Source organism: Urocitellus parryii, chromosome 6, assembly GCF_045843805.1.
Source record: "Urocitellus parryii isolate mUroPar1 chromosome 6, mUroPar1.hap1, whole genome shotgun sequence".
Taxonomy (NCBI): domain Eukaryota; kingdom Metazoa; phylum Chordata; class Mammalia; order Rodentia; family Sciuridae; genus Urocitellus; species Urocitellus parryii.
The window spans coordinates 132,134,919-132,162,193 of NC_135536.1; the positions used below are offsets into that span (position 1 = coordinate 132,134,919).

At 42.5% G+C, this 27,275-nt stretch overlaps 1 protein-coding gene across 2 annotated transcripts in view; it reads right to left on the minus strand.

Annotated features, from left to right (window-relative positions):
- Alpk3 (alpha kinase 3) overlaps nt 1-27,275 on the minus strand; it is a 53,992-nt gene that overhangs the window by 18,383 nt on the left and 8,334 nt on the right. For both annotated transcript variants that reach the window (XM_026388238.2, XM_026388237.2), the window contains 3 exons: nt 25,561-25,682; nt 14,958-15,075; nt 13,087-14,350 (listed from right to left, as the gene is read on the minus strand). In XM_026388238.2, coding sequence (XP_026244023.2) covers nt 13,087-14,350; nt 14,958-15,075; nt 25,561-25,682 — 1,504 coding nt within the window. The remainder of the gene's footprint in view (nt 1-13,086; nt 14,351-14,957; nt 15,076-25,560; nt 25,683-27,275) is intronic.

Below are 27,275 nucleotides of genomic sequence, written 5' to 3' on the forward strand. Positions count from 1 at the left end.
TTAGATAGTTAGTGGCAGAGTTTAGATCAGAAGGCAGGTATATCTAGTTTCAAACCCCATTTTCTTTGCTGTTATACCATAGTGCCACACATTTAAACATAATTAAGGGCTGGGCATGGAAGGGTGGGGTGTCACACCTGTAATCCCAGCAACTCAGAAGGCTAAGGCAGGATCCCAACTTCAAGACCAGCCTGGGCAATTTAGCAAGACCCTGCCTCAAATAAAATGTAAAAAGGGCTATAGATGTAGCTCAGGCCTAGCATGCACGAGACTCTGGATTCTAGCCTCAGTATTACCAATATAAATAAATAAAATTAAAAACTTACTGCCTAAATGTTGATATAAGTCAGTAACTTGCCTCTTTTCCTCCTGGATACCACCAATACTAACAAAGTAAACAAGAAAAGACTAAAGCAAACTTTTCTATCCGGGAAACTAGAGGCAAATAAAACCTATAGTGTCGAAAAACAAACCAAGGATAAGGCCGCCAAAAGCAAATACATGTAGACACTGGTAGGCTGAGGAGGAACCAAAGCTACGGGGGCGGGGGGCACTAGAGAAGCCATTCAACGGGTGAACTGTGAAACAGAATATGCCAGCAAAAACACGCACACTGCAGAGGAGGGACTCTCCCTGAGGTGACAAATCCACGAGCTCCATGAACACAGCTGTAGGATTCTGGAGGACTGGGTGGGAGCTGAGCAGAAGACATGGGGACAGTGTCCAGCAGAGACAGGGTCAGGGGAGTGGAATGGCCCTGTGGCAGCAGATCTCAGAAAAATATACTCCAGAAGAAACCTGAAAATTGCTAAGCTAAGAAATCTGGTTTTGAACATACAAGGACTTAACGAATATCTCATTCCCATGAGCACAGAGAACAAGCTTCAGTCAACCCAACATGATCAAGGAAGCAAAAGAGCTGAAGGAAAGCACTAAATATATTCATATTATATTAACATAAAGCCAAGACTCAAGCCAAGCTGAACTGGGCTCAATGGTGCACACCTGTAATCCCAGAGACTCGGGAGGCTGAGGCAGAAGGAACTCCAATTTGAGGCCAACAACTTAATGAGACCTTGTCTCAAAATAAAAAATAAAAAGGGCTGGGGGTGTAGCTCAGTGGTAGAGTACCCCTAGGTTCAATCTCCAGTACCACAAAAATTAAAATAAAAGGCCAGGAATGAGATATTACTAAAAGCTGAGAATCCAAGTAACAGAAATATAGGATATTTAACTACATAATCATATAGAAATAAAATCTTTGGCTATTATAAGATAGAAGATGAACAGGGAAAATGGGGAGAACATATAAACACTTTGTTATTGCTCATGTAAAAAAATTAGTAGATACTGACTGAACAGATCAAAGAATTAACTGTATTACATAAAATTCAAATTGTAAATTAAATCACTACATACAAGTGTTTTTAATTTCAAGCCACACACAAAGCAGACAGATCACATTAATGAAAGACTTTTAAAAAATATATGTAACATATATTTAAATTAAGTATAGAATTTAAAGTTCCTTTACTAAATATAGAATTTTGAATGAATTTTCTCTTATTTATATGTGGGAAAAATTAGTTTTATTCTAAATGTCAGGAATAAGTTTGACTAAAGAATTTTAATAGAAATACTCTTCCAACTTCTCCGACAACAAAGAAGATATTAACGGACAAAAATGCCTTAGAGTCAACAAATAGTAACACATGGGGACCTTCTTTTAACTTGTGACTTTTAGGATCTATAAATTTACAAAGAAAGTACTGACTTGGTTCCCAAGCCTACTTTCTGCTGCTAGCAAGACTCCTACTTAAAGCCCCCTCCACTCCTGCTTACCCACGCAGCCTGATCAGTCCCTTGAGCCTATGTCCCCTTTACCTCAAAATTCATTCCTGTTTCCACTGTCAACTGCCTCCTTCAAGCTGCCCACATGGCGGCTGTGACTGGACTACTGGACAGCCTCCTAAATCGGCAGCCAGGACGCTAATCTTTGCCTCTGCTAAACTTTTATCCTCACTGCAGCCTAGCGATCTTTCTGTAGTACAGATTGGACTTTGGCACTCCCCTGCTTAAAAACCTCTCAGTGGGGGCAGGGGATGTGGCTCAGTGGTAGAGCGCTTGCCTGGCATGATGAGGCACTGGGTTCAAGTCCTAGCACTGCAAAATAAAAACAAGCAAACAAATAACAATAACAAAAAATGTCTCAGCATCTTACCAGCACTTATAGGACAAAGCCTAAGAGCCCTAGCCTAAAAGAGCAAAAGGTTAAAAATACTCTCCATTAGCCAGGGTGTGGGGAAACAGGCTGTGGCACAGCTTCTACAGATAGCAATGTGGCGTTATTTATTAAAATTAAAAATACTTATGGTCTTTGGGGCTGGGACTGTAGCTAGGTGGTAGAGCACTTGCCTGGAACATGTGAGAAACTGGGTTCAATCATCAGTACTACATAAAATAAATAAAATAAAATAAAGGTATTGTGTCCACCTACAACTAAAAATATATTTTCAAAAGGGGGTGGGTGGGCTGGGGATGTAGCTCAGTAGTAAAATGCCCTTGGATTCAATCCCTAGGACTGTGAAAATAAATAAAATAAAGCAAGGAGCAGAAAAGAGAGTAAAGCATTCAAGCTTTGTCTAGAAAACATACCAGTACACATATACATTTGTAAATGCAAAGAAAATAGCTCTGGAAGGATACCTAAGGAACTAACTTCAGGAGGAGGTGGATAAAGGAGAGATGTAATGTTCTTTATACACCTTTTTCTACTTTTAAATTTTTATGCCATATGCATGGCACATATTCAACAAAAACTCAATTAAAAATGAAAACAAGTAAGGGAATAAACTCTTGCGTGATGAATGAGACCTATTCTTTAGTAACCATCCCAGACCTCCCTCTCTAGGTTCATCTCTAGGGTCCCTCCACCTGACACTAGGTAACTGTACTGGTGCTATTTTGTAACTACTTTGCTCTTTCTCTGTCAGACATTTTCATACTTCTCTTTGCCCAGCTGGAGAAGATCCATTTAAGATTGTGAAGATTTCATTTAAGTTTATTCTTTTCCTTGAGGATTTTTCAAGATTACTCCTCAACCTCAAATAGCATTACTGGCTTCCTAACCTATATATTCATAGCACATATAACTAATTCCATCATTAAACCCTCATTCTGTGTGGTAGTTATTTGTCTCATGTATACGTCACCTTGCTAATCTGGGAACTCTACCCCTCTGCAGAGGGCCCAACACAGGCCAGAGTCAGATTTATAGATCAACAAATATCCGATGGATGACTGAATTCTTTCAGTATACTTCTACAAGGGCTGAGCCCTCTACACACTAGGGGATGCATGTGTGTGTGTGTGCATGTGTGTGTGTGTGTGTGTGTATGTGTGTGTGTACATCTACAGTGCATTTCTGAAAAACAAAAATTATGTGAGTAGAGTGAACCTAGCTGGTTCTAGGAAAGTTTTTTTCACTACAAATAACATTATTAGGTCTTATTTGCTGTCATGTCTTTCCCTCTTGGCTCATAAATTCTCAGGGATTAGGGTTCCTAATCCTAGTCTGATTCAATATTGCATCCTTCACAGCCCTGAGTACATACAGGGTTCACAGGAATGAACAACTGAATAACTAGTCTGGCTGGTAACCTGCAAGAGGCATGACCCTGGAGCACTGACTTTGGGGGACAGGAGTAAAAGCTAGGAGCTTAACAGGTATGGGACAGGGCAGTGTCAAGACCTGAAGCCAGACCTAGGGCTGCTACTGAGTTTTATTATATTAAATGTTTGGGAGAAATCCCCAGTGAAACCTTTTGGTCCTGAAGATTTCTTTGCTGGAAATTTATACTACAAATTCAATGTATTTAATGCTTATATGATTATTCAAATTATCAATTTCATTTTTGCATCAGTTTTGATAGTTTGTAATTTTTATAGAATTGGTCTATTTCATCTAAATTGTTGAATTTATGTGCATTTTTCATAGACTTTTATTACCCCCTTTAAAATTTTTTTTTTGTAGTGCAGATAAACAGAATGCCTTTATTTTATTTGTTTATTTTTATGTGGTGCTGAGGATCGAACCCAGTGCCTCATGCATGCTAGGCAAGTGCTCTGTCACTGAGCTACAGCCCCAGCCTCTTATTATCCTTTTAATGTTCACAAGGTCTGAAGTGATATCCTCTCTTACATTCTTAATATTGGTATTTTGTGTCTCCTCTCTTGTTTTATGAGTCTTGCTAGAAGTATATAAATATTACCAATCTTTTCAAATAACCAACTTTGGGTTTAATTTATTTCCTCTCATTTGTCTTTTATTTCCTTTCTTCTGCTTGTTTTGGGTTCATTCTGTTCTTTCAAAATATTTTTTTAGTTGAAGATGGATATAAATAATACCTTTATTTTATTTATTTTTTAGTTGTACGTGGACACACAATATCTTTATTTCATTTTTATGTGGTGCTCAGTAGTGCTTCATGCATGCTAGGAGAGCACTCTACCACTGAGCCACAACCCTAGCCCTTATTTATTTATTTTTATGAGGTGCTGAGGATCGAACCCATTACCTCACACATGCTAGGCAAGTGCTCTACCACTGAGCTACAGCCCCAGCCCTCTTCTCTAGTTTTCTAAGGTAAGGGCTTAGGTAATTGGTTTTAGACCTTTCTTCTTTTCTAATATAAGCCTTTAATGCTATAAAATTTCCTCAAAACATTGATTAAGCAGCATTCCAAACTTTTATATTTTCATTTTCATTCAATTCAAAATGTTTCCCAATTGCACTTAAAATTTCCTCCTTGAGCTGGGCATGGTAATGCACATCCGTAACCCCAGCCACTTGGGAGGCTGAGACAGGAGGATTCCAAATTTGAGAGCAGCCTGGGCAACTAACAGAGATTCTGTCTCAAAATAAAATAGAGGATGGGTATGTAGCCCAATGGTAGAGAACCCCTGGGTTCAATTCCTAGTACTACAACAACAGAAATAAAACCAAAAATCTTCCTCTTTGAAAAAGTATTTGGAGATTTTCCTATTATTTTTCTTTCATTAATTTCTAGTTTAATTCCATTTTGGTCAGAGAACATATTTTCTATTATTGTAATTATTTCACATTTGTTAAGGTTTGTTTTATGATTCTGGATATGATCTATTTGGTGAATTTTTATATGCACTTGAAAAGAATTAGTATTCTATAAATATCTATTAGCTCCAGTTGATTGACAGTGCTATTCAGTTCTTTTATATTCTTTCTGATTTTCTATTATATCTATGAATTACTGAGAGAGGAGTGTTAAAGTTTCCAACTGTCTATTTCTCTTTTCAGTTCTACCAGTTTTTGTTTCATGTATTTTGAAGCTATATTGTTAGATACCCATTTTCATTATTATGCTTTCTTGAATAAGTCAATTTATTGTTTTGTATTTGTTATCTGTGTTAGTTAGCTTTTAATTACTATAAAATAGGTGAGAAAACCATCTATTATTTTATTAGAAAAATCAACTAGTTATTTTCTTTGCTTTGATGTCTTTGCTTTATAATAATACGGCCACTCCAAATTTGTTTGCTTAGTATTTACAGAATATATATAATTCTATTATTTTACTTTTAAAAATAATTTTAGTTTTAGATGGACATAATACCTCTATTTTATTTTTATATTTGTATGTGTTGCTAAGGATCAAACCCAGTGCCTCACACATGCTAGGCAAGAGCTCTACAACAGAGCTACAACCCTAGCCTCTATTATTTTACCTTTAATTACCTATATCATTATATTTGAAATGAATTTCTTGTATGAAGGGTTGGGAATGTTTTGCTTTATTTATTAACTTTTATTCATACTAGGGATCTAACCCAGGGACCCTGAACTACATCCCCAACTCTTTTTTATTTTTAATTTGAGACAGGGTCTCACTACGTTGCTATGGCCTTGCTAAACTGCTGCAGCTGGCCTTGGACTTGCAATCCTCCTGTTACAGCCTCTGAAGTTGCTGGGATTACAGGTGTGTGCCACTGCAACCAGCTAGGGAATGTTTTTTGATTCAGTCTCATAATCTCTTGTCTTTTCATTGGTGTATTTATACCATTTACATTTAGTATTTAATTATTTACATATTTTAATTATTTACATAGTTGTAGATGGACACAATACCTTTATTTTTATGTGGTTCTGAGGATCAAACCTAGTGCCTCACACCTGCTAGGCAAGCAGTAAAAAAAGTCAATTTATTATTTGTTTTGTATTTGATATCTGTGTTAGTTAGCTTTCCACTACTATAAAAAATAGTTGAGAAAAATCAACTTATTAAAAAGAAAAAATTAAGGGATGGAGTTGTAACTTAGCAGTTGAGCACTTGCCTTACCCATATGAGGTACCACATAAAAATAAATAAATAAAATAAAGATACTGTGTCCATCTAGAACTAAAAAAAAAATTTCCTTTTTAGTTTATTTTTGCTCACAGTTTTGAAGAGTTCAGTCCATGGTCAGTTGGCCCTGTTGCTTTTGGGACTACAGCAAGGCAGTGCATCACGGCAGGGAGCATGTGATGAAATAAAGTTGTTCACTTCATGATAGCCAGGAAGTAAAAGAGAAAGGGAGGAAGGGGTTGGGGTCCAATGTCCCTTTCAAGGGCATGCCCCCAATGACGGGAAGACCCCAACTAGTCCCCACCTCTTAAAGTTTTACCACCTCCCAATAGTGCCACACTGGGGACTAAACCTTTCACACATGTGCCTTTTGGGACTTTTAAGATCCAAACTACAGAATTCCCTCTGTTTTTCCTTCCAGTTTCCCTTCTCTTGACTTCTTTTAGATTATATGAATTTTTGGAGGAGCGGGTACTGGGGCACTCAACCACTGAGCCACATCACCAGTCCTATTTTGTATTTTATTTCGAGACAGGGTCTCACTGAGTTACTTAGCACCTCACTAAATTGCTGAGGCTGGCTTTGAACTTGTGATCCTTCTGCCTCTGCCTCTGGAGCTGCTGGGATTATGGGCATGTGCCATGCGCTCAGCTTGTTTTTTAATATTCTACTTTCACATATATTGTGCTTTTTACTCTTGTATAGTGTTTTAGTTGATGCTCTAGGAATTACAATATATATACTTAACTTGCCACAGTCTGTTTACTGTCAATGACATGTAGTAATCTCACTTCAAATGACATGTAGTAATCTCACCACCATAAAGGACTTCTTACCCTCTCCCTCTTTATGTTGTAGTTAACTTATATATTAAAAACTCCAGCAGACAATGCTATAGTTTCTAGCTTCAAACATATTTTAAAATTTTTTAGTTGTAGATGGATACAACATCTTTATTCATTTACTTATTTGTATGTGGTACTGAGGATTTAACCCAGCTTGTAGCTTCAAACATATTTTAAAGAATTCAAGAGGAAAAGACTAATCTATCATATTTACCATTTCTGTTCCTCTTCCTTCATTCTTTTTTAAAAACATTAAAAAATTTTTGTTGTTGTTGTAGAAGGACACAATACCTTTATTTTTATTTATTTTTATGTGGTTCTGAGGATCAAACCTAATGCCTCATACCTGCTAGGCAAGCACTCTACCACTGACCCACAATCCCAGACCTCTTCCTCCATTCTTCATTTTGCAAGTTTCCTTCTAAAATCAGTTGTTTTTGTTGGTGATGGTGGTGGTATCAGGGATTGAACCGAGGGGCACTTAATTGCCGAGCCACATCACCAGCCAGCACTCTTTTCACTTTTATTTTGAGACAGGGTCTCACTAAGTTGCTTAGGGCCTCTCACTAAGTTGCTGAGGCTGACCTCAAACTTGCAATTCTGTCTCAGCCACCTGGGTCACTGAGGTTACAGGTGTGTGCCACCACACCTGGCTCAGTTCTCTTCTTAAACATTTACTTTAGCAATTCTTCTAAAGCAAATGAGATCTGCTGCTGGTGTATTCTCTTAATTTTTTCTTTATCTGAGAATGAGTTTATTTTGCCTTCAATACTTCAGGATATTTATGTTAAATATAGAATTATAGGTAAGTCTTTTTCTTCCAGCATTCAAAAGATGTTGTTCCTCTTTGTTTTTTTTATTTTTTTAGTTGTAGACGGACACAATATCTCCATTTATTTATTTATATGCGGTGCTGAGGATCAAACCCAGTGCTTCACACATGCAAGGCAAGCACTTTACTACTGAGCTACGGCCCCAGCCCTGTTCCTCTTCCTTGTGAACTCACTGTCTCATATGAGAAATTGCAGTCATTCAAATCATTGTTTCTCTTCTTTGTTATTTTTTATGGCTAATTTAAATATTTTTTTTTCCAGCAATTCAATTGTTTCTGATGAGGAACTATGCGGGCTTATCCTGTTTGAGGTTTATGGAACTTCTTGATCTATAGGTTCATGTTTTTTGCCAAATTAGGAAAGTTTTCAGCCATTACTTCTTCACATATTTTTTTAAATTCTGTACCATGCTCTTTCTCCTCTCCTGGTTATTTAATGACATTTTGATATTACATCCTAGGTCTCTGAGGCTCTGTTCATTTATTTTTCTAATTTTTTCTCTCTGTTGTTCAGAAATAAATTATTTCTTTTTCTATAATTTCAAGTTAATTAGCCATTTATATGTATTTATATTTTGAGACAGGGTCTCACTAAGTTGTCGAGGTTGGCCTTGAACTTTCAATCCTCCTGCCTCAACTTCCCAAATAGCTGGGATTACAGGAGTGTACCACTGTGCACCCAGCTCTTTTATTTCTTTGTATCTTTCCATTCATTTCCAGTGTTCACCCTTACTTGTCATATGTTTACTATAACAATTCTTAAGTCAGATAATTCCAATATATCTTTGTCTTCTTGGTACTGGCATTCTTGGATTGTCTCTCCTATGAAAATGAGATTTTCTTCATATGCCAAGTAATTATGGTTACATCCTGGACATTCTGAATATTACAAGACTCTGGTTCTTGTTTAAATCCTATGGAGAATGATCATATTTTTGTCTTAGCAGGCAATCTACCTGATTGTGTTCAGGCTGCAACCCTATAAGGTTGTAGTTTTAAAGTCATTTCCAATTTCAAAGTCTTTCCAGTGCTATTTGGATCTTTCCTCTGTGTGTGCCACCCAGTTGGCAGTCTGGAACTTGGATAAGGATCTGTTAGTTCCATTCTTAATGTTTTTGATACGTTGTTCAGAATCAGATCCTTGTATGACCAGCTTTGGAAATGAGCCCAGAAATTTGTAAAGAGCTTATAAACTCAGAGGTCATTAATGACTCTCAGAGGTCATTTTCCCAAGCTTCTCCCTCTCCATGATCTCCTCAATACTTTATAGATCCCTAGGGCTTCTCTTTTCAATCCTCTGGCCAAATAGCTGGGGCTCCATTTACCCCACTCTGCCACATACTTTCACATACGAGCCTTGCCCTGGACCAAAAACAAGACAACAGGGTTTCATCCCACCCACTTAGGCCCAGAGCTTCTCTGAACAAAGAGGAGGATTCTTCTCCTTCAAAGTTTTAGGCATCTACGGCCTCTGCTGCTACTACTGTCCTTACTGGAAGATCCCTTTCCCATTCCTCAAGCCTAGTCTAGAGGGTTTCTCTAGACTCTCTGTCCATATTGATGCTTACCTATGGTTTCGGATTGCAGTAAGACCAGGCCAGGAAATGCCAGAACAGGGAAATTAAGGTAAACACTGCTGATTCAATCAATGGTATTTGTATGTATATGGTGCTTGGGATCAAACCCAGAGCCTTGAATATGCCAGGCAAGTACTCTAACACTGAGCTATGCCCCGGCCTTTTTTCTTTTTTCCTTTCTTTTCTCTTTTTCTTTTCTTCTTTTGCTTTTTCTTTTTTTTAAAGAAAGGGTCTCATTATGTAGCCCAGCAGGTCTCAAATTCCTGGGCTGAGGTGATCCTACTACCTCAGCTTCCAGAGGAGCTGGGACTACAGCCACATGCCACCACACACAGCTTTGGCAGGACTTTAAATTCTGGACTCCTCCAATCGATCACTATTATTTGCTTTTCAAAATTATCAAATAACTGTACCATGCATTTTGCCTAAATTTTTACCTTCATTCAATGGGATGTACAGGGGGAAGTGTGAGAATTATAGCTGCCATAACCATAGTATATAATTTAATTTTTCATTCCTGGAATTCTAGCTGGCTTATTTTCTTTTTTGCAGTATTGAGGGTTGAACCTATGGTCTTGCTCATGGTAGGCAAGTAGTCTACCTCTGAGTTGTACCCCCTGCTCTTTTTATATTTTGAGACAAGGTCTAAGTAGTTGCTCACACTGGCCTCAAACTTCCAATCCTTCTGTCTTAGTCTCCTAGCTGAGATTACAAGCATAAACTACCATATCTGACTACTTTGTATAGTTAATAGTTTCCAGTCTTGATTTTTTACCCTCTTGAATATAGAAGTAGAGTTTTAGATTTTTGGGGTTTTTTTTTCTTTTTTTTTTTTTTTCTTTTTCAGTACTTGAGACTGAACCCAAGGTCTCAGCTTGAACATGCTAGGCAAATACTCTACTGCTGAACTACATCCCCAGCCCTTTCTATTTTTTTATTTTGAAATAGAATAAAATGCCAAGACTGGCCTGGATTGCAATCCTCCTGCCTCAGCCTCCCAAGTAGCTAGGATTACAAATGTGTGCCACCATGTCTGGCAAGTTTTGTAGCCCATGTCTGATAATTCCAAAAGTTGGGCTTGTTTTTATTGTCTGCTGGGATAGTTCTTTTCATGTTTTCTTTTCCTGCTCATCTTAGTTTGGTGGTAAATATTGATCTTGAAACTCTTTTTTTAAAGTAATATGAGGAATAAGATGAGACTGAGACCCTTCAGATATGATTTTTGATTGCTTCTGCTAGGGTCTGTTGGTACTAGATGTCTTGAACCATTTAGTTTCATAAACTGAGATACTACTTAGTCATCCAGATGATTCAGAGTGCATCAATACCTCAATTCCTGGTTCCCCTTATTTCTATGGTACAAAATTCTAGGTCCCAACCCAAAGCCCAAGGGGCTCCCATTCTTGAGATCATAGACTCCATTTTTTAATAAATTTTTAAAAATTAAAATCACACAAGGTTTTGCAGAAGTAGTGAAATCAATTCAACCTCTCAGATGCCTGCACTACCCCTGCCATCCCCCACCTTTGGAAGGGGTGGGACTGGCACATCCTGCCAGGGCCCTGCCTGGAGGATGAAGCCACCCTGGTGTGGGGTTCCCCATATCCAGTGAAGTGAGATTCACACACAGACTTGGCAATCAGCCTACTCACTTCCTAGGGGTCTACAAGGGCCATCTCTCCAGAAAGGCCCTGCAGTCCAACATGTAGGCTGTCGGGCATGTGGAGCAGTTCCAGCAAGCTTTCCCTGGGCCCCCAAGAATTTGGCACACCAGTACCCCATATTACCTGAGACCAAGCACAAAGAGTCAAGTAAGCAATAGAGTCCAGAGTCCGGTCCGAGGTCCTTGAGGTTTGCCCCACTCCAAAGCCCTCTGAAATAACTGTTTCCACAGTCTGACCTTAGCATCCACTGAAATAAAGCCATGTCCCTGGTCACCCTTGAACATGGGCTCTCCTTAACCTCCACCAAGCACTCTTTTCCCTTTGCTCTCTCAGAGGTGCTGTATCAGCTTGTCCCTCATGTGTTTACTGTTTCAAGAAACCATCTGTCCTCTGTCCACACACTTTTGAAACACTACTGCCCAATCTTCTTCCTGTTCTTCAGAAAGCCTCTATTTCCCCAGCCCAGGAATCCTGCTTCCTCTACCCTTAGAAAAAGTCTATCTTAGTTCCTGCCAAAATCAGAAGCTATCTCTACTTAGGATTGCCAGATTTAGTAAAAAGAATTACAGGACACCCAATTCAATCAGAATTTCAGATACACAATCGATAAGTTCTTATTATAAATATGTCCCTGCACGCCTATAATCCCAGCTACTGGCTCAGTGGTTAAGCTCCCTGGGTTCAATCCCTGGTATCAAGAAATTAAATTTAAAAAGTAAATAAATTTTTAAAATAAAAAAAAAAAGCTGGGGACAAAACTCAGTGGTAGAGGGCTTGCCTAGCATGCATGAAGCCCTAGGTTCCCTTCCTAGTACCACTAATCAAACAAATAAACAGATAGATAAATATGTTCTATCTATTTTATCTACTTCACCATCACTCTTGAAACTCATAAGAACTATTGTCTTCTTTCTATCATGCTGTACAACACCCGCTCCCTAAACCCCTGGGAAATCCTGCCCACCCTCTGCCCCTGGAACATAAAACATGAACCCTACTGTTAATCTTATCAGTCCTGCTCCTCCAGTTCCTTAGTGTCTAGACCCATTTGCCTCTGCCCTTAACAAGTGGACACCCCAATACCCCTGCACCTCACACAAAACCTCCTCTTTTCTCTGTTGTCTACCTTCTCCCCAGAAATTGATGGTACTCTTGTTCCCAGAATATTAATATTTTATACCAATTGCTATTTATTTAGTTCTTAATGTGTCAGGCTAAGCACCTCAGTTCTCACAACAGCCCTATGAAGTTCGTATTGTTAATATGATTTTATGACGGGCCCAATATCACAAGTTGGTAAGGTAGTTTGGAGATACCCGACTCTAAAACCTTACATAAGCTCAGATTAAACCAGCATGTCCTAGACATTCAGTATATTTAAAAATCTAATGAGCATTCAGGTTGAGACCTGCCACTGGACACTCCACCACACTCCTGCTGCTCAGTCCCGCCCCCCATGGAGTGGGGGGGACACCTCTCCACTGGCCCATTCCTCCCCCAAAGAACATCTTCCTTCCCTCTTCTGAGGCACAGCCCCCTTGGCTGTGAACTCCCACATCTCAGAAGAGAAAGACACAGTCAAGCTGTGCTGCCTACATGTCTGGCAAGTGGAGATTGGCTGAGCAAGGTTCAAGCCTATGGTCCCCTGCTCCTGGCTGGCACTCCCTTGCCTCCCCACCCCCTTCTATAAATAGTCCACTGCTCACTGGCTGCCAAGCTGTTACGGCAAGAGTTTCCATGAGGTCAGCTTCCCAGAGCAGCCTCCAAGTACCCAACACCCACACTCACCTCTCCTGGAGTTCTGTGGCCTGCTCGCCCCTGCAAGGGGCTGTCCCGAGTGCCATGTCTCCGGCGGGCAGGGGGTGTTGGCACGGGGGCAGAAGCCTGAGACGGGGCCTTCTCTAAGTTCTGGGCCCCATGTTCTGGAGCTTGACCCAAAGAAGAAATGGGCTTACTGTCAGCGGCGGGCTCAACTTTGGGCTTTGGAGGGGCAAATCTCTTCCTGTTGAAAGGCCGAGCTGGCTGGGGAGCCAAGGAGGGTGTAGGCTGGCCAGAGGTGGCAGGTGCCCCCTCACCTCTTGCCTTGATGGGTACCTTCCCCAAGGGACTGTTTCTAGATGCCTTGACACTTGGGGGTGGGGACTCCTCCTCCCCCCGAGGCCCGATAGCTTGAGAGTTCTCCATGTACATGTCCTTCAGGGAGAAATACACCTGCTGGTCTGCACTTGGGGCTGGGACAGGGGCGGGGGACTGGGAACGGGTTAGGGCAGAGGCATCCTGGGCCTTGTCTTGAGTGCCCACAGTAGAGGCTGGCTGCCTGGTGCTATCTGTTCCAGAAGACTCAGGTCCCCGTGCCACCCTGCCTCTAGGATGGGTCTGGACCTCTTCCATGTCCATGGGACCCTGTATCCCACAAGGACCAGGCGTGTTTGAGCTGGAGACAGAGTTTTCTGAAGAGCGGTGGCTTCGGGCTGCCTTCTCTAATTCTGGCTTCTGCCCATCTGGCTTAGATTTCTCATCTTTTCTTTTCTTCTTGGCCCCAGACTCCTTTTGGGGGGCTCTCTGAGGCCCCAGCTCCATGGCCTCACAGATGTATGTCAGCAAGCCATGCTCCCCATCTTCCCCATTCTCTGGGGCAGGCTCCCCATTGGTGGGCACCTCTCCAGGAGCAAAACTGTTGATCAGACCCAGACCAGGGTGCTCAGATTCACTCTCTCCTTCCTGCCAAGCTGCCGAGGTCCCATCTTCAGCCTCCCTGGTTGGGGCTGAGGACACTGGCACTTCAGCCCCGCTCAGTCGCCGCTTTCGCTGGAAGCGGTCAGGACTGAGCTTGCGCAGGGTGTCCGCCTCGTCTGCAGCATCCTTCCCATGCTTCCAGCTCTGCTCAATCTCCCGCAATTTGGCTGCAGCCTTGCGCTTCAACTTGGCAAACCAGCGCTGGTGGATCTTGTACTCTGTCATGGTGCCCACTTCCAGGACCCCTGAGCAGGACACAATGCCCTTGGAGTTCCGGGCAGAGGCCTGGTAGATGGCGGCATCTTCTTCTCGACACCTAGAAGTAGGAGCATGAGGTGCCACCCCCCACCCTGGAGGTGACAGCCCCCCCCCCCGCCGCTCCCCACAGCCAGAATCTTCCAGAGCTGAGCATGCGCCCCCTCCCCATCACCAGACGGGCCCTGAGTGCCACATCCCATCTCAGATGTCACCACAGCCCTCACCCTCTGTTAGAATTGAAGGAACTGAGGCCACAACAAGAAGGTGGCAGCTGACCAAGTTCATGCTGTCCCAGAAGGGATTAGATTAGACTTGGGGCTCAGGAGAGCTCCCTTCAGAAGCAGGTGACCAGCGCAGCCCCTTGTGAAGTAACGATGACAGAGTTGCTTTTTTTGGCTGCTGACCTCATGGAAAATGTGGGTCAGGATCTCCTCTGGTTGCACTCAGCTCTGTGACTGTCAGAAATACTCCCACCCTGGCCTTAGGAGATCCCGGCCACTGGCAGGCAAACAGTTATCCAGGTGGTTCAACTCAATGGCAGACCTGCCTCTTGTTTCAGATAGTGCCTGGGTACCTCCACCCAGCCTGCTCCATCTCTGAGGGCACAATCCAGGTGCAGGACCCTTAGGAGGGCAGAGAGTGCAAAACAGGCCACTCTCCCTCACCTGTACAGCTGCAGTGTGTGACGGTTACCCTGATGAGTGATCTCATATTTTGGCAAACCACAGTATCGGTCCAGTTCTATGTCATCCTTGTACCAAGTCACCTCTGGTTCTGGGTATCCTGAGAAAGAAGCAGATTGGGTTTCAGGAAGGTGAGTTTCAAAATAGTGGGAGGAGAGAAAAGGAAGCCAGGATTTCCCCAGAGCACCTGAAAAGAATTGGACAGGACCACCTGCCTCAGGCCTCCTGGAAGCACAGGGCCCTTTGTGTGACTCAGCTTATTTTTAGAAATTAGAAAAAATTGTGAGAGCTGAAAACATTTACACTTCCAGCTAAAAGGGAAATATGGAGGAGAAACTTCCTAGCTTCATGTAGAAATGGGAGTGAAGAATTTCCAAAAATTGTTGACTGGTAGTAATGAGATCTCTTTCTATGTGGCCCATTTTACCTCCTCAATTGTAGTAAGGGCTTCATCCTCAGAGGTATCCCCAAAATTCCACTACTACCATCAATGCCAAGAGCCCTCCTCTTTTCATTACAAGTTCCTGGGCTGCATTATTTGACAACACAACTAAAACATCCATCTGTCCATCCATCCATTCATTCATTCTTCACCCATCTATACACCCTTCCACACCTGTCTACCCACTCAGTCACTATAGTGAGACTGACTGAGGTGTCTACCCAGCCACCCACAGAAAAGAGATCCCAACTATTACAGTCAAATGTTTCTTGCCCGTCTGGCCACTGCTGATCAGCCCAGTAGTAGACATCAAAAGAACTAATTGAATCCAATCCTTTGACCTAGGATTTGAGAAACAGGACCAAGAAACAGTCTACCATTGTGTCTAGAAATATATCTCAAAGGGGCAAAGTAGTTATGCTTTGCCACATGAACTAAGAAGTAGATAAAGCTGGTCTGCAGTGTGATGGGAAAATGAAATTGACATTCAGGATAGAATCAGAGCTTCCAAAAACTGCTTCCAAATACTGGTTCCATTCCTTGTCTGCACACAGTCTGACCAATGAATTCTGCTTCATTTCTTGAGCTACCTCCAACTGATTAGCATCACTTGTTAGAAATCAAAGACTCCTAACATTCATTTACTTAAACACACACAGCATGTAAGCCAGGGACTCTGTTCTCAGGGAATTTATCTTTCTTTAGAAAAACTAAGATATGTGCCCACACACGGGAGCAGTGTACCTGGCACCTGCACGCACTCTGTCTTCCCTCCTGTCTGTGGACAAACCACACTTTTGTCAAGAGCAGACCCTCACTGGACTCCACCTCCTCTCGTCAATCAAGGCCATCTCTCCAACAATCGTTCCTGCTCTCTCCTACATCATCCAAATTTTCTTCTTTATTACATCATTTCTGTCTACATATAAGCCTGCTAAAGTGTTGTCCTTCTTTATAAAGAACTTCCTTTGGTCCCACATCCTCCTTAGTGCCTGCCCCCATTTCTCTACTTTCTCCTTTACAGCAAAAGTATTTTTAAAAGTTGTATATTAACCGGGCGCCTACTAATCCCAGTGACTAGGGAGTCTAAGGCAGGAGGATCCCAGGTTCAAGGCCAGCCTGGGCAATTTAGAAAAATCCTGTCTCAAAATAAAAAATGAAAAGGGCTATGAGGCTGGGGATGTAGCTCAGTGGTAGAACAATTGCCTAACATGTGTAAGGCACTGGGTTTGATTCTCAGCACCACATAAAATAAAGGTATTATGTCCATCTACAACTAAAAAAATGTTTTTTTAATAAAAAAGGGCTATGGATATAGCCATTATGTAGGCATAAGAATTGGCCATCATATTCAGTAATGCCAAGTGGGTGACCTTGGCAGGAGCAATTCTGATGCAGTGATGAGTGAAAAGCCTGGTTGGAAGAGGGGAGTTAAGATAGCAAGTATAGGGCTGGGGATGTGGCTCAAGCGGTAGCGCGCTTGCCTGGCATGCGTGCGGCCCAGGTTCGATCCTCAGCACCACATACAAAGATGTTGTGTCTGCTGAAAACTAAATAAATATTAAAAATTCTCTCTCTCTCTCTCTCTCTCTCTCTCTCTCTCTCTCTCTCTCTCTCTTTTAAAAAAAAGATAGCAAGTATAGACAAATTTTTATTTCTTTTTTTGCAGTACAGGGCTTGAACCCAGGGGTGCTCTACCATTGAGCAACACCCCCAGCCCTTTTTTATTTTGTATTTTATTTTTCACTAAGCTGCTTAGGACCTCACTAAGTTGCCCAGGCTGGCCTTGAATTTGTGATCCTCCTGCCTCAGCCTCCCAAGCTGCTGGGAATTATAGGCATGAGCCACTGCACCCAACTGATCCTTTTTCATTCCTTTCTTTTGCTCACATCTACTCCCTTAGAAATCACATCAGCCCTCCCTTCAGAATAGATCCCAAGTGTGATCACCTTGCCATTCCCCACCCAGCCTCAGTGTGGTCCATATCACCATCATCTCCACTTGGATATCTGCAATAACTCAGCTGATCTCACCACTCCCATCCTGACCTCTTTTCAGCTCATTCTTGGCACAACAGCCAGAATAAGCCTTTTGAAATAGAGTCAGCTCATGGCATACCTCTGCTCAAAACCTGACAGCTCCTGTCTCACCCAAGCTCTCCTGGTAAGGGCCCAGGTGCTGCAGTAGCCTCATTTCCTACCACACCCCAGTCACGTGGTCCCACTGTTCACCTAACATACCACAAAAGCATCACAACTCAATTCCCACGGGTCTCTGTTCTTCTGTTACCTCCTCATAGAGGCCTTCCTTATGCCCTGGGCAAAATATGCCCCCCCTAGAACTTCCTATCCACCCCCAACTTTTTTTTTGTCAGTACTGGGGATTGAACCCAAGAGTATTCATATTCTTCTGAGATACCTCCCTAGCCTTTTTTATTTTTATTTTGAAATAAGATCTTGCCAAGTTTCCCAGGTTGGCGTTGAACTTGCAATCAACCTGCCTCAGCCTCCCAAATAACTGGAATTATAGGCATGCACACTGCACACAGCTCTGATCCTGGTTAATGTTTATTTGTCTTCAAAGAATACATTGCTACCTGATATACACTATGAGTTTGTTAGGTTATGAGCATCCTGCCCAACACTGTCTCCCACCCACTGTGGAATATCAGCTCTGTGACAGCAGGGATTTATCTGTGTTATTCACCGCTGTGTCCCCAGTTCCTAGAATAGCACCTGATATGGAATCAACACTCATTAAATATTTATAGATGAATACATAAGCACCGTCCAAAGAGCTCAGGGTGCAGGGAAGGGAGCAATCAACTCCAGCTGGAAAATCAGGGAAGGCTTTTGGAGTAAGTGGCATTTGAATTAGACTTAAAGAATAGGCAGAATTTCAGAAAATTTGGGTTTAGCACCTCCAATCAGTTCTAACACCATCTGTACTTCTCCTTCATAGCTAATTATAATATTGTAATAGACTATTTCCTTGTCTCTTTCTCCTGCTAGTCTCAGGTCCCATGTGGGCAGGAATTTAGCCTGGTTAACCTAACATGGTACCTGGGACATAGTAGTTACTTACTTAAACCTGCTGGATGAGTGAGTAAATGAGTAAGAAAATGAGTGAGCAAACAAGAAGTGGATGGGAAGGGTGTGCTTGACAAAAACCCAACAGTAACAGAGTGTGAGAGGGAAAGCAAAGGGCACTCTGGGGAACTGTGTACAGGAGCAGGGAGCAAGGGAGGCAAGGCTGCAGCTGGCTCCACCAGGATAAACTTCAGGCAGCCCTGGCTGTAAAGTGAGCCCCATGTTTCCACTGTGGTTAAAGCCCCTGGTTACATCACTCTCTCTCTCTCTGTGTATGTGTGTGTGTGTGTGTGTGTGTGTGCGGCCACGGCCAGCACAGGTGTCCTCACCATCCCCTGGAATGATCTCATCCCTGCAAGGGCCCAGCTCAGTCTCCCTGCCCCCATGACCTGCCCAGCACGCCTCAGCCTCCAGGGCATCTGAGTCCAGAGAAGCTGGGGGAGGGAGGAGGGGCGGGGCAAGGAGAGGGATGTTGAGTGGACTTCGCAGCCCCCATGCCACCCTCTTGTGCCTCTACACAAAGTGCAGGTCAACAGCTTAGGGCTTCATAGTGACATTGGACTTGGAAGCAAATTTATTTGGGAGAAAATACTGCCTTGTCCCATCTATATTCTAAAATAAACAAAACAGGGGGGTCTGGGTGCTTTTCGCTCAGCTGCTCACACATGCATGCTTTCACATGTGTGCTTATGGTAAGGTGCTTACACACACATTTGGCTCTGGGCTGCAGTACCATGTTGGTTCCTGAGCATGTGGCCCTCCCTCTGCCCTTTCCCACTCCGTGATCTCTGTTTCACAGCCAGAAGGTTTGACTGGGGAAGCCAACTCAGAGATCTGCAGTCTCACTCCAATGGATCCTGGTTAAGAGAAGCTCAGATTCAGAAGAAAAGGAAATGAAAATTTAAAGTTTTCAAAGAACTTTCAAATACATAATTTCATTTGGGCCTCAGAATAACTCTGTGCAAAAAAACTGTTCACATCTACTGAAGACTTACTGTATGCCAGATACTGAGATGAATGCTTTTCACGTATACAGGACTTTTTTTTTTTTAAACCCAAGAGCTACATCCCTAGCTCTTTTTAAAATTTTAAATTTTGAGACAGGGTCCTGCTAAATTATGCCAAGGCTGGTCTTGAACTTGCAATCCTCCTGCCTCAGCCTCCTGGGTGGCTGGCATTATAGGTGTGTACTTATAGGACTGGCTCTTTTTGTGTATTATCATCTAATTCTTACAAAAATTCAATGAGGAATATGCTGTTACAAACCCTCAATTTAAGGAAGAGGAAATCAAGGCTCATGAAATTAAGGCTCCTGTCCCAAGTCATCTGGCTAGTAAGCAAAAGAGCCAGAATTTAAATCTCTCTCTGCTATAAAATGGCAGGTGTTTTAATCCCTACTTTACAGAAAAGGAAAAGGAGGCTCAGAGAAGCTAAGTAATGTGCAGGGTCACACGGCAGCATGTGACATAGCCCCAGGTTTCCTTTTTCTTTTTCCAGTGCCCTTTCCAATAGGCATTCTTAGACCAACATATGACTTTTTGCTCACAGCAGCCATAGTAAACATGTTTCTCTAAAAAAGACTTATTCTGGAACTTTGGTTCTTTCTAAAGGCTCAGTCCCTCCGTCCAGCCTGCCTATGGCTGATGCTTCCTCCTCCCACTCCAACATACATGTACTCGCATGCACTTGCACACATATCCCAACATAGAACCAGCGAGGGTTGAGGAGAGCGGAAGAGGGAAGCCACCATGCCAGACCAAGATGGGCAGGCTCAGTGAAGATAGCAGCACTCCAGTCAAGGGGTGGTGACAGCGACCTCTTTCCTAATCTGCCTCATAAAACTCAGACAACCCGAGTTCATTCTTGTCATCATTGTTTTTTGCTTGTTTTTGGTTTTAGTGCTGGGAATTGAACCCAGGGGTACTTTACCACTGAATTATATCCCCAGCCCTTTTTATTTTGTATTTTGAGACAGTGTCTCTCTAAATTACCCAGGTTAGCCTCAAACTTGGAATCCTCCTGCCTTAGACTACCTGAGTTTCTGGGATTATAAAGCATATGCTATCCTCTCCCAGCATAACCTGAGATTTTGGATGTATGTGGGGACAGGTAAAGGGAAAGTGAAACAATGGACTAAGGGGTGGATATGAAAGACAGCCAGAACCTTAGAAACTGTAGACTCAATTGGTAGTGACTTAGATCTTAGCAGGCAGGTGCTCCAGGGCAGAAGGCCCTGACTGGTGGTCACAAGATAAGGTATAAAAGTTTTCTACTGGCCAGGTGTGATGGCACATGTCTATAATCCCAGCTACTCAGCACAGCTGAGATAAGAACATTGCAAGTTTGAGGCCAGCCTGGGTAATTTAGCAAGGCTCTGTCTCAAAATTTAAAAAGGGTTAGGGATATAGGTCAGTGGTAGGGTGCTTGCCTAGCATGCATAAGGCCTTGGGTTTGATTCCCAACTGAAATGAATAAATAAATAAATAATTTGCTTACTTGGATTGGGCTTGAAAAAGGAAAAACTTAGTTCCATAATGACATTGGGAGTTTTCAATATAATGACCCAAGATTATATATGCCAGTATGTATGCCAGATGAATTTCTGGCATCTCCACACTTCTCTCAGAGTTCATGACTTCAAAGGACAGGAAAGAAGGGGGAGCTGTGCCTGATGCTTGCTCCTCTTGAGTGATCCCCAGACAGAGCAGCTGCTGTTACCTCAGCATCCAAGCCACAGCTGAGGTAAACAGACAATGTGGAAAGTAGAGAAGATACTGATTTTGACATCAGCACAAGTCAAGGTTCACTGTGGTCATCTAGCAAACATATAAAATACTGAACGTTTTCTTTGTACCAGGTCCAGAGAGGCACGAAGTGACAGGGGGTGACCTGTCCTTGCAGATCTCATGATCTTCTTGGAAACAGAAGTGTGAACAAGCTGTGCCATGGAGCAGGGGCTTCCCTGGAAGTGCTGGAGATGACTTTCCAGGGGATCAGCCTTTGAGCTGGACCTTAAAGGAGAAGAAGAATTTGCCAGGCAAAGAAGCAGTAGGCTCCTAGGTTAAAAGGCAGAATGAGCCTGGTATGGTTGTCCGTGGCTGTAATTCCAGTGTCTCAGGAGGCTGAGGCAGGAGAATTGCAAGTTAGAGACCAGCCTTGGCAACTTAGTGAGATCTTCGGAAACCTAGCAAGATCTTGTCTCAAAATAAAAAATTTTTAAAAAGGACAGGGTTGTAGCTCAGTGAGTGATAAAGCACCCCTGGGATAAGTCCCTAGTACCAAAAGTAAAAAACAAAACAAAACAAAAACAGAGGAAATCTCCCAGAAAGTAGAACAAAAGACAGATGAAAGGAGAGAGGATAAGAAAACAGAACAAGGGCTGGGGGTATAATTCTTTGGTAGAGCACTTGCCCAGCATGTTCTACCCCAGCAATGTAATAATAATAATAATAATAATAATAATATTAAAAAATAAAATAATAAGAAGAGAGTAAGTCCACAGGAGAAGCAAGAATAGAGAAACAAGGAGTAAGAAATCAACATCAAGGGGCTGGGGATGTAGTTCAGTGGTAGAGTGCTTGCCCAGCACATGCAAGTCCCTAGATTCCATCTCCAGCACCACCAAAAAATAAATAAATAAAAGGAAATCAACATAATCAACATCAAAACAATCCCACATTTCCAAGAACTAAAGGCTCTCAGTTTCCGACTAAAAGCATCCAAGCGTGTTGCAGGATGAAGAGACCCATATCAAAATACATCATTATGAAATATCATAACACTCTTATAAGTTTCCAGAAAGAGAAAACAGTCACATGCAAAGAATTAGGAGCAAACTGTCTTCCTACTTTGAGCAGCAACATTGGAAGCAAGAGGATAAGAGGGTAGTGTCTAAAATTCTGAAGGAAAAGTATCTTCAACTAAGAATTCTATAGCCAGCCAAACTTTCAACCAAGCATAAAGTAGTAAAAGAGACATTTTTTACAGAAAGTCCAACATTTACTTCCCATGCAGTATTTCTAGGAAACTACCCAAACCAGAATGTAATCAAGAAAGAGAAAAATGTAGCTCAACAGTACAGCACTTGCCTAGCACATGTGAGGCCTGGATTCGATCCTCAGCACCACATAAAAATAAAAAAATAAAATAAAGTTATTTAAAAAAAAAGTTCTTAGGGGCTGGGGTTGTAGCTTGGTAGTAGAGTGCTTGCCTAGCATATGTGAGGCCCTGGGTTTGGTCCTCAGCACCACATAAAAAGATAAATAAATAAAAATAGGGGCTTGGGATGTGGCTCAAGCGGTAGCGTGCTTGCCTGGTGTGCGTGCGGCCTGAGTTCGATCCTCAGCACCATATACAAAGATGTTGTGTCCGCCAAAAATTTAAAAATAAAAAACATTTTTAAAAATTTTCTCTCTCTCTCTCTCTCTCTCTCTCTCTCAAAAAGAGAGGGCTAAGGAGAATTGTTTTTTAAAAAATAAAGGTTTTGTGTCCATCTACAACTAATATGTATATTAAGAAGTATAGGAAAAATTAGCTGCTGGGCATGTGGGCATGCACCTACCCTGGAGTCTGAACCCAACCTAAGAACATAGTGAGACCACATCTCCTCCTACCATCAAATAAAAAACCTGGGACTTGTGATGTGCACCATAACCCAGCTACTCAGGAGCCTGAAGCAGAAAATTCACAAATTCAAGGCCAACCTCAGCAACTTAATGAGACCATGTCCCCCCAAAATAAAAGGATGGGGGTAATGGGGGTGTAGCTCAGTTGGAGAGTGCTTGCCTTGCATGTACAAGGCCCTGGCCAGGTTCAATCCCAGCACCACAAAAAAAAAAAAAAAAAGAAGGGAGGATGGTGGGGATTTAGCTCAGTAGTAAAGTGTCTTTGGATTCAAGCCCCAGTACCAAAAAGAAAAAACAAAAAGAAAAATAAAACATTAGAAATACCAAAAAACTAAACAAATAAAAAACTAAGGAAAGCACTAACTTCAGGAAAAACAGAGAAAATATAATCACCTACAGTATGATTATAGTCTACAATGTATACATAATTATTATGTTATGTATACATGCTCATATATTGTATATACAAAGTATATAATCATTGGCAGTGTGATTATAACATAGTACACTATTATAGTATAACATTATGTACTACAATATTCAGTTATGACTCATAGCACAAAGGCATAATAAGGGAAACAGTAAATATTGATTTAAGCAAAAATCACATTATAACTATATGGAAGAGATAAAAAAGGGAAATAGAGAAAATGAAGATACAAAAGATAATTTCTGGCAGGGTGCAATGTCTTACTCCTATAGTCCCAGCTACTTAGGAGGCTAAGGTAGAAGGACCACAAGTTTGAATCCAACCTGGCAAACTGGCAAGATCCTGTCTCAAAATAAAATTTTAAAAAGAGCTGGGGACAGAGCTTACTGGTATAGTATCCCTGGGTACAATTCCCAGTACCACACACACAAAAAAAAAAAAAAGACTCAAGAGTTAGAAGTATTTACTTATTACTCAGCACTGTGGAAATGTATACAGGCTGCAAAAGACCACTAAAAGCTACAAATGGTTGCTTCTGGGAAGACAAATCCGTGGGAGGCATGAACTGTTATGGTAATGTTTTTTAGTATAATTTGAACTACATGCGTGCATTAATTTGATAAAATTTAATTTTCTTCAAAAATAGGGATTATCAACATCCTAAATAAAGAAGAAACCACAGAGTGGTGAAAGAACCGGATTATTCTAGAAAACTGTTAGTGCTAAAGTGGCAAGGAAATGCAGATGTGGACACTGCAGAGAAAAAGCAGGACCTCCTCCTCACCAGTCCTGTGGAACTAGACAGCTCACCCAGGCAGCTTTCAACTCTGCAAAACTGGACTAATAATAGCACTTACTTCACAGGGTTTTGCAAGGTTTCAATGACAATGGAAACAAATATTGCAAAATGCACTGTGCTGGGCCCAGGTAGGGGATACAGGTAACTCTGTCCCTCGAGCAGTGTTCTCAGCCTGATGCTGCAGGGTTCTAGGGAAGGCAGAGAACTGTCTATGGGAATCCCAATCCCAAAGAAGCTGTTTAGCTGGGTGGGGTGGATGAATGCCCCAGAATCAGGAAATGTCACAGCTGGAAATCACCCATGCCCTTGACTAACTGAGAAAATGGGCTCTCAAAGGAAGCTGGGATAGGGACCCTTGACCTGGTGGCTGGGTAGCTGGGAGGGGTAGAGACCCATGGAGGTGGATATTCTGCAGGCCCTGAAGCAGGTCAGTCCCTGCAACTAGGCTGTGCTTTGGTGAGGGGAGGGAATGACTCCTGAAGCCAACTTCCCAGTGCTCCCAGCTCCCATTCTCCCCTTCTAAGGGTATCACTCTGCTTCCTAGTTTGCCAAAATTACTCCAAATTCTACCATGGAGCTCAGTGAAATACAAACAACCGTAGTCTTAATTCCTAAAACTTGCATAGTACTTACTTGTATGCCAGGTACTGTTCCAAATGCTTTGCATGTATTAACTCAGTTTTACAATCCTATGAAATTCATTGTATTATTGTTCCCACTTTTCAGATAAGGCAGCTAAGAAGTGATATAAGCTACTTAATACCATATACTACAAAGGAGCTGAGCCAGGATTCCAAGTCAGGCAGTTTGCCTCTAGGATCTGCAATCAGAATTACCACATCATTGCCTCTCAGGCTTGATACTTGCAAGCCACAAACTACTCAACTGTGAAAATGGGGCATTCAGAGAGATGGCTTCAAAGATCAACTCATCAGGGATGTAAGTATGCCTGAGGGTGAGGAAACTTTACTAAGGACAGATTTTGAAGAATAACAGTGTATATATGGGACTCCAGAAGGGGAGGAGAAAGGGACACTTGCCCACACGGAGAGATCAAACCGGAGACAAAGCTGGAAAGCAAATGTCAACTTGCACAGTTTTGTACACATGACCCATCACCCCGCCACACCTGTCCCCCCAGCCACCCTGGACCCTGCTCCATGCAGAGGCCTTGGCATGGATCATAGACAGTCTCATTACCTGTGACAATGCAGGTGAACCTGGCATCGCTGTCCTCAGACACAGACCGGGACTTGAGTGTGGTTTCGAATAGTGGCTGGGTCTCCTCTGTTAGCTGAGCAATGATGGAGCAGAAGGTGCTCCTAGGAAAGGCAAAGAGCTGTTCAGAGCGGCCCTCCCCCAGGAAACTTACCATAGCCTGAACTTGTCCAGGACAGCTTAAATCTTACCATGTCTGTCTGTCATCCTATGGCCAGAGCTCCAGCCCTTTCTTTCTTCAAGGAAGCCTGGGCCTCTTGGCCAGGTGGGGTAGGGATGGTACCAAGGTGTTGGATGAAATCTTGACCCACACCCATCACAACAGGCAGGCAGCTGCCCATAGGCTCCTGGTCCCCAAACAGGGCCTTGGACCAGCACTGGAAAGCCAGGGGTGAGTCTCCTGCTCCATCCCTGGACACCACATGCTGAAGTGAAAACAGGGCTGGCAGATCCAGGACCAACCAGCGGACTGCCAAGCCAAACAGACCCACTCTTGCAAAAGCCAGAGACTCTTAGTGCCCCTGTGATGGTCCATCTCCCAGAATTCAGGGTCACCCATGGGCTTACTGAGTTCAAAACAAACTCACCAAAACTGCTCAAGGCTTATGGTCCACTCTTTCCTGGACACAGGAAGCAAACCAAACCACAGTGCCAACCCCTTTCACGGGCCAGCAGACAGTGCGTTCCCAGGCATGAAGCGCAACCACATAGACAGGTGGTGTGGTGCTCAAGCTGTGCCCAGCCCCCCTCCCCCTCCCAGGCACACACCCTCTGTGAGCAGCAGGGACAATGAGGGGAAAGAGTGGGCAGAGCAGGAGGAACTGTGGAGGAAGACAAACATTCAAAGGTGCCTTTTTCCAGGTCTCGGAGGAAGAGGTGGTCCCCCAAGGGCAACGGTCATCTGTCTATGACTCTCCATCAGGGGTGGAGTGAGTTTATGGGAGCACAAGCAACCTAAGTACTTTTCAGGGAAGAGCTCTACATTCAGTGTATCTTTTCTGTGAATATTGTTCTGGACTTGAGTTTGAGGAGAAAGGTTGAGACCCAGGAAGAAAGAGCGTCTCAAATCAAAAAAGACTTCTGGATTGATGGGGGTCTACTGTAGCTTTTCCACAGACACTGGGACATTCAGGGAGTTGACAGGAGGCCTCCCCCCAAAAATTCTATTGAGGATGGGGATCCCAACTTCTCACACACCTGCACACTGCACAGCTGCAGTCAGATGCATTCTGAACATTCTGTGCAGTACCCTCTCACCTAGAACTCACCTGTCCGATAAGCTAAGTCACTCAAACAGAGTGTCTTTTGAGACCAAAGCTATCAACTCTCTGAACACTCAGAAAATATTAACATCTAGAAATGTTTCTTGCTGCTGTCATACTGATAGCAATTTCTGACTGGGAAAATACCAAACTTCCATTAACACTTTCTAGAAAATTCCAGGCCAAATGTAATTCAATGTCTATGATTCTGTAACTAATTCAAAACATCCCTAAGTATGACCCCCTACAGAATTTATATCCTATCTCATCTGTGTACAAGTCTGGATCTAATATTCTGCTTAGACTCTTAGGGAGAAAGCTCTTGGGCAAGTCTAAGAAAATCATTTCACTACTGGATAAGTAAGGAAACTGCTTCAAGAAAATTTGCAGAGATAAGTGCTCATGCTAGACTCATTTTGAATGGAATAAAAACTT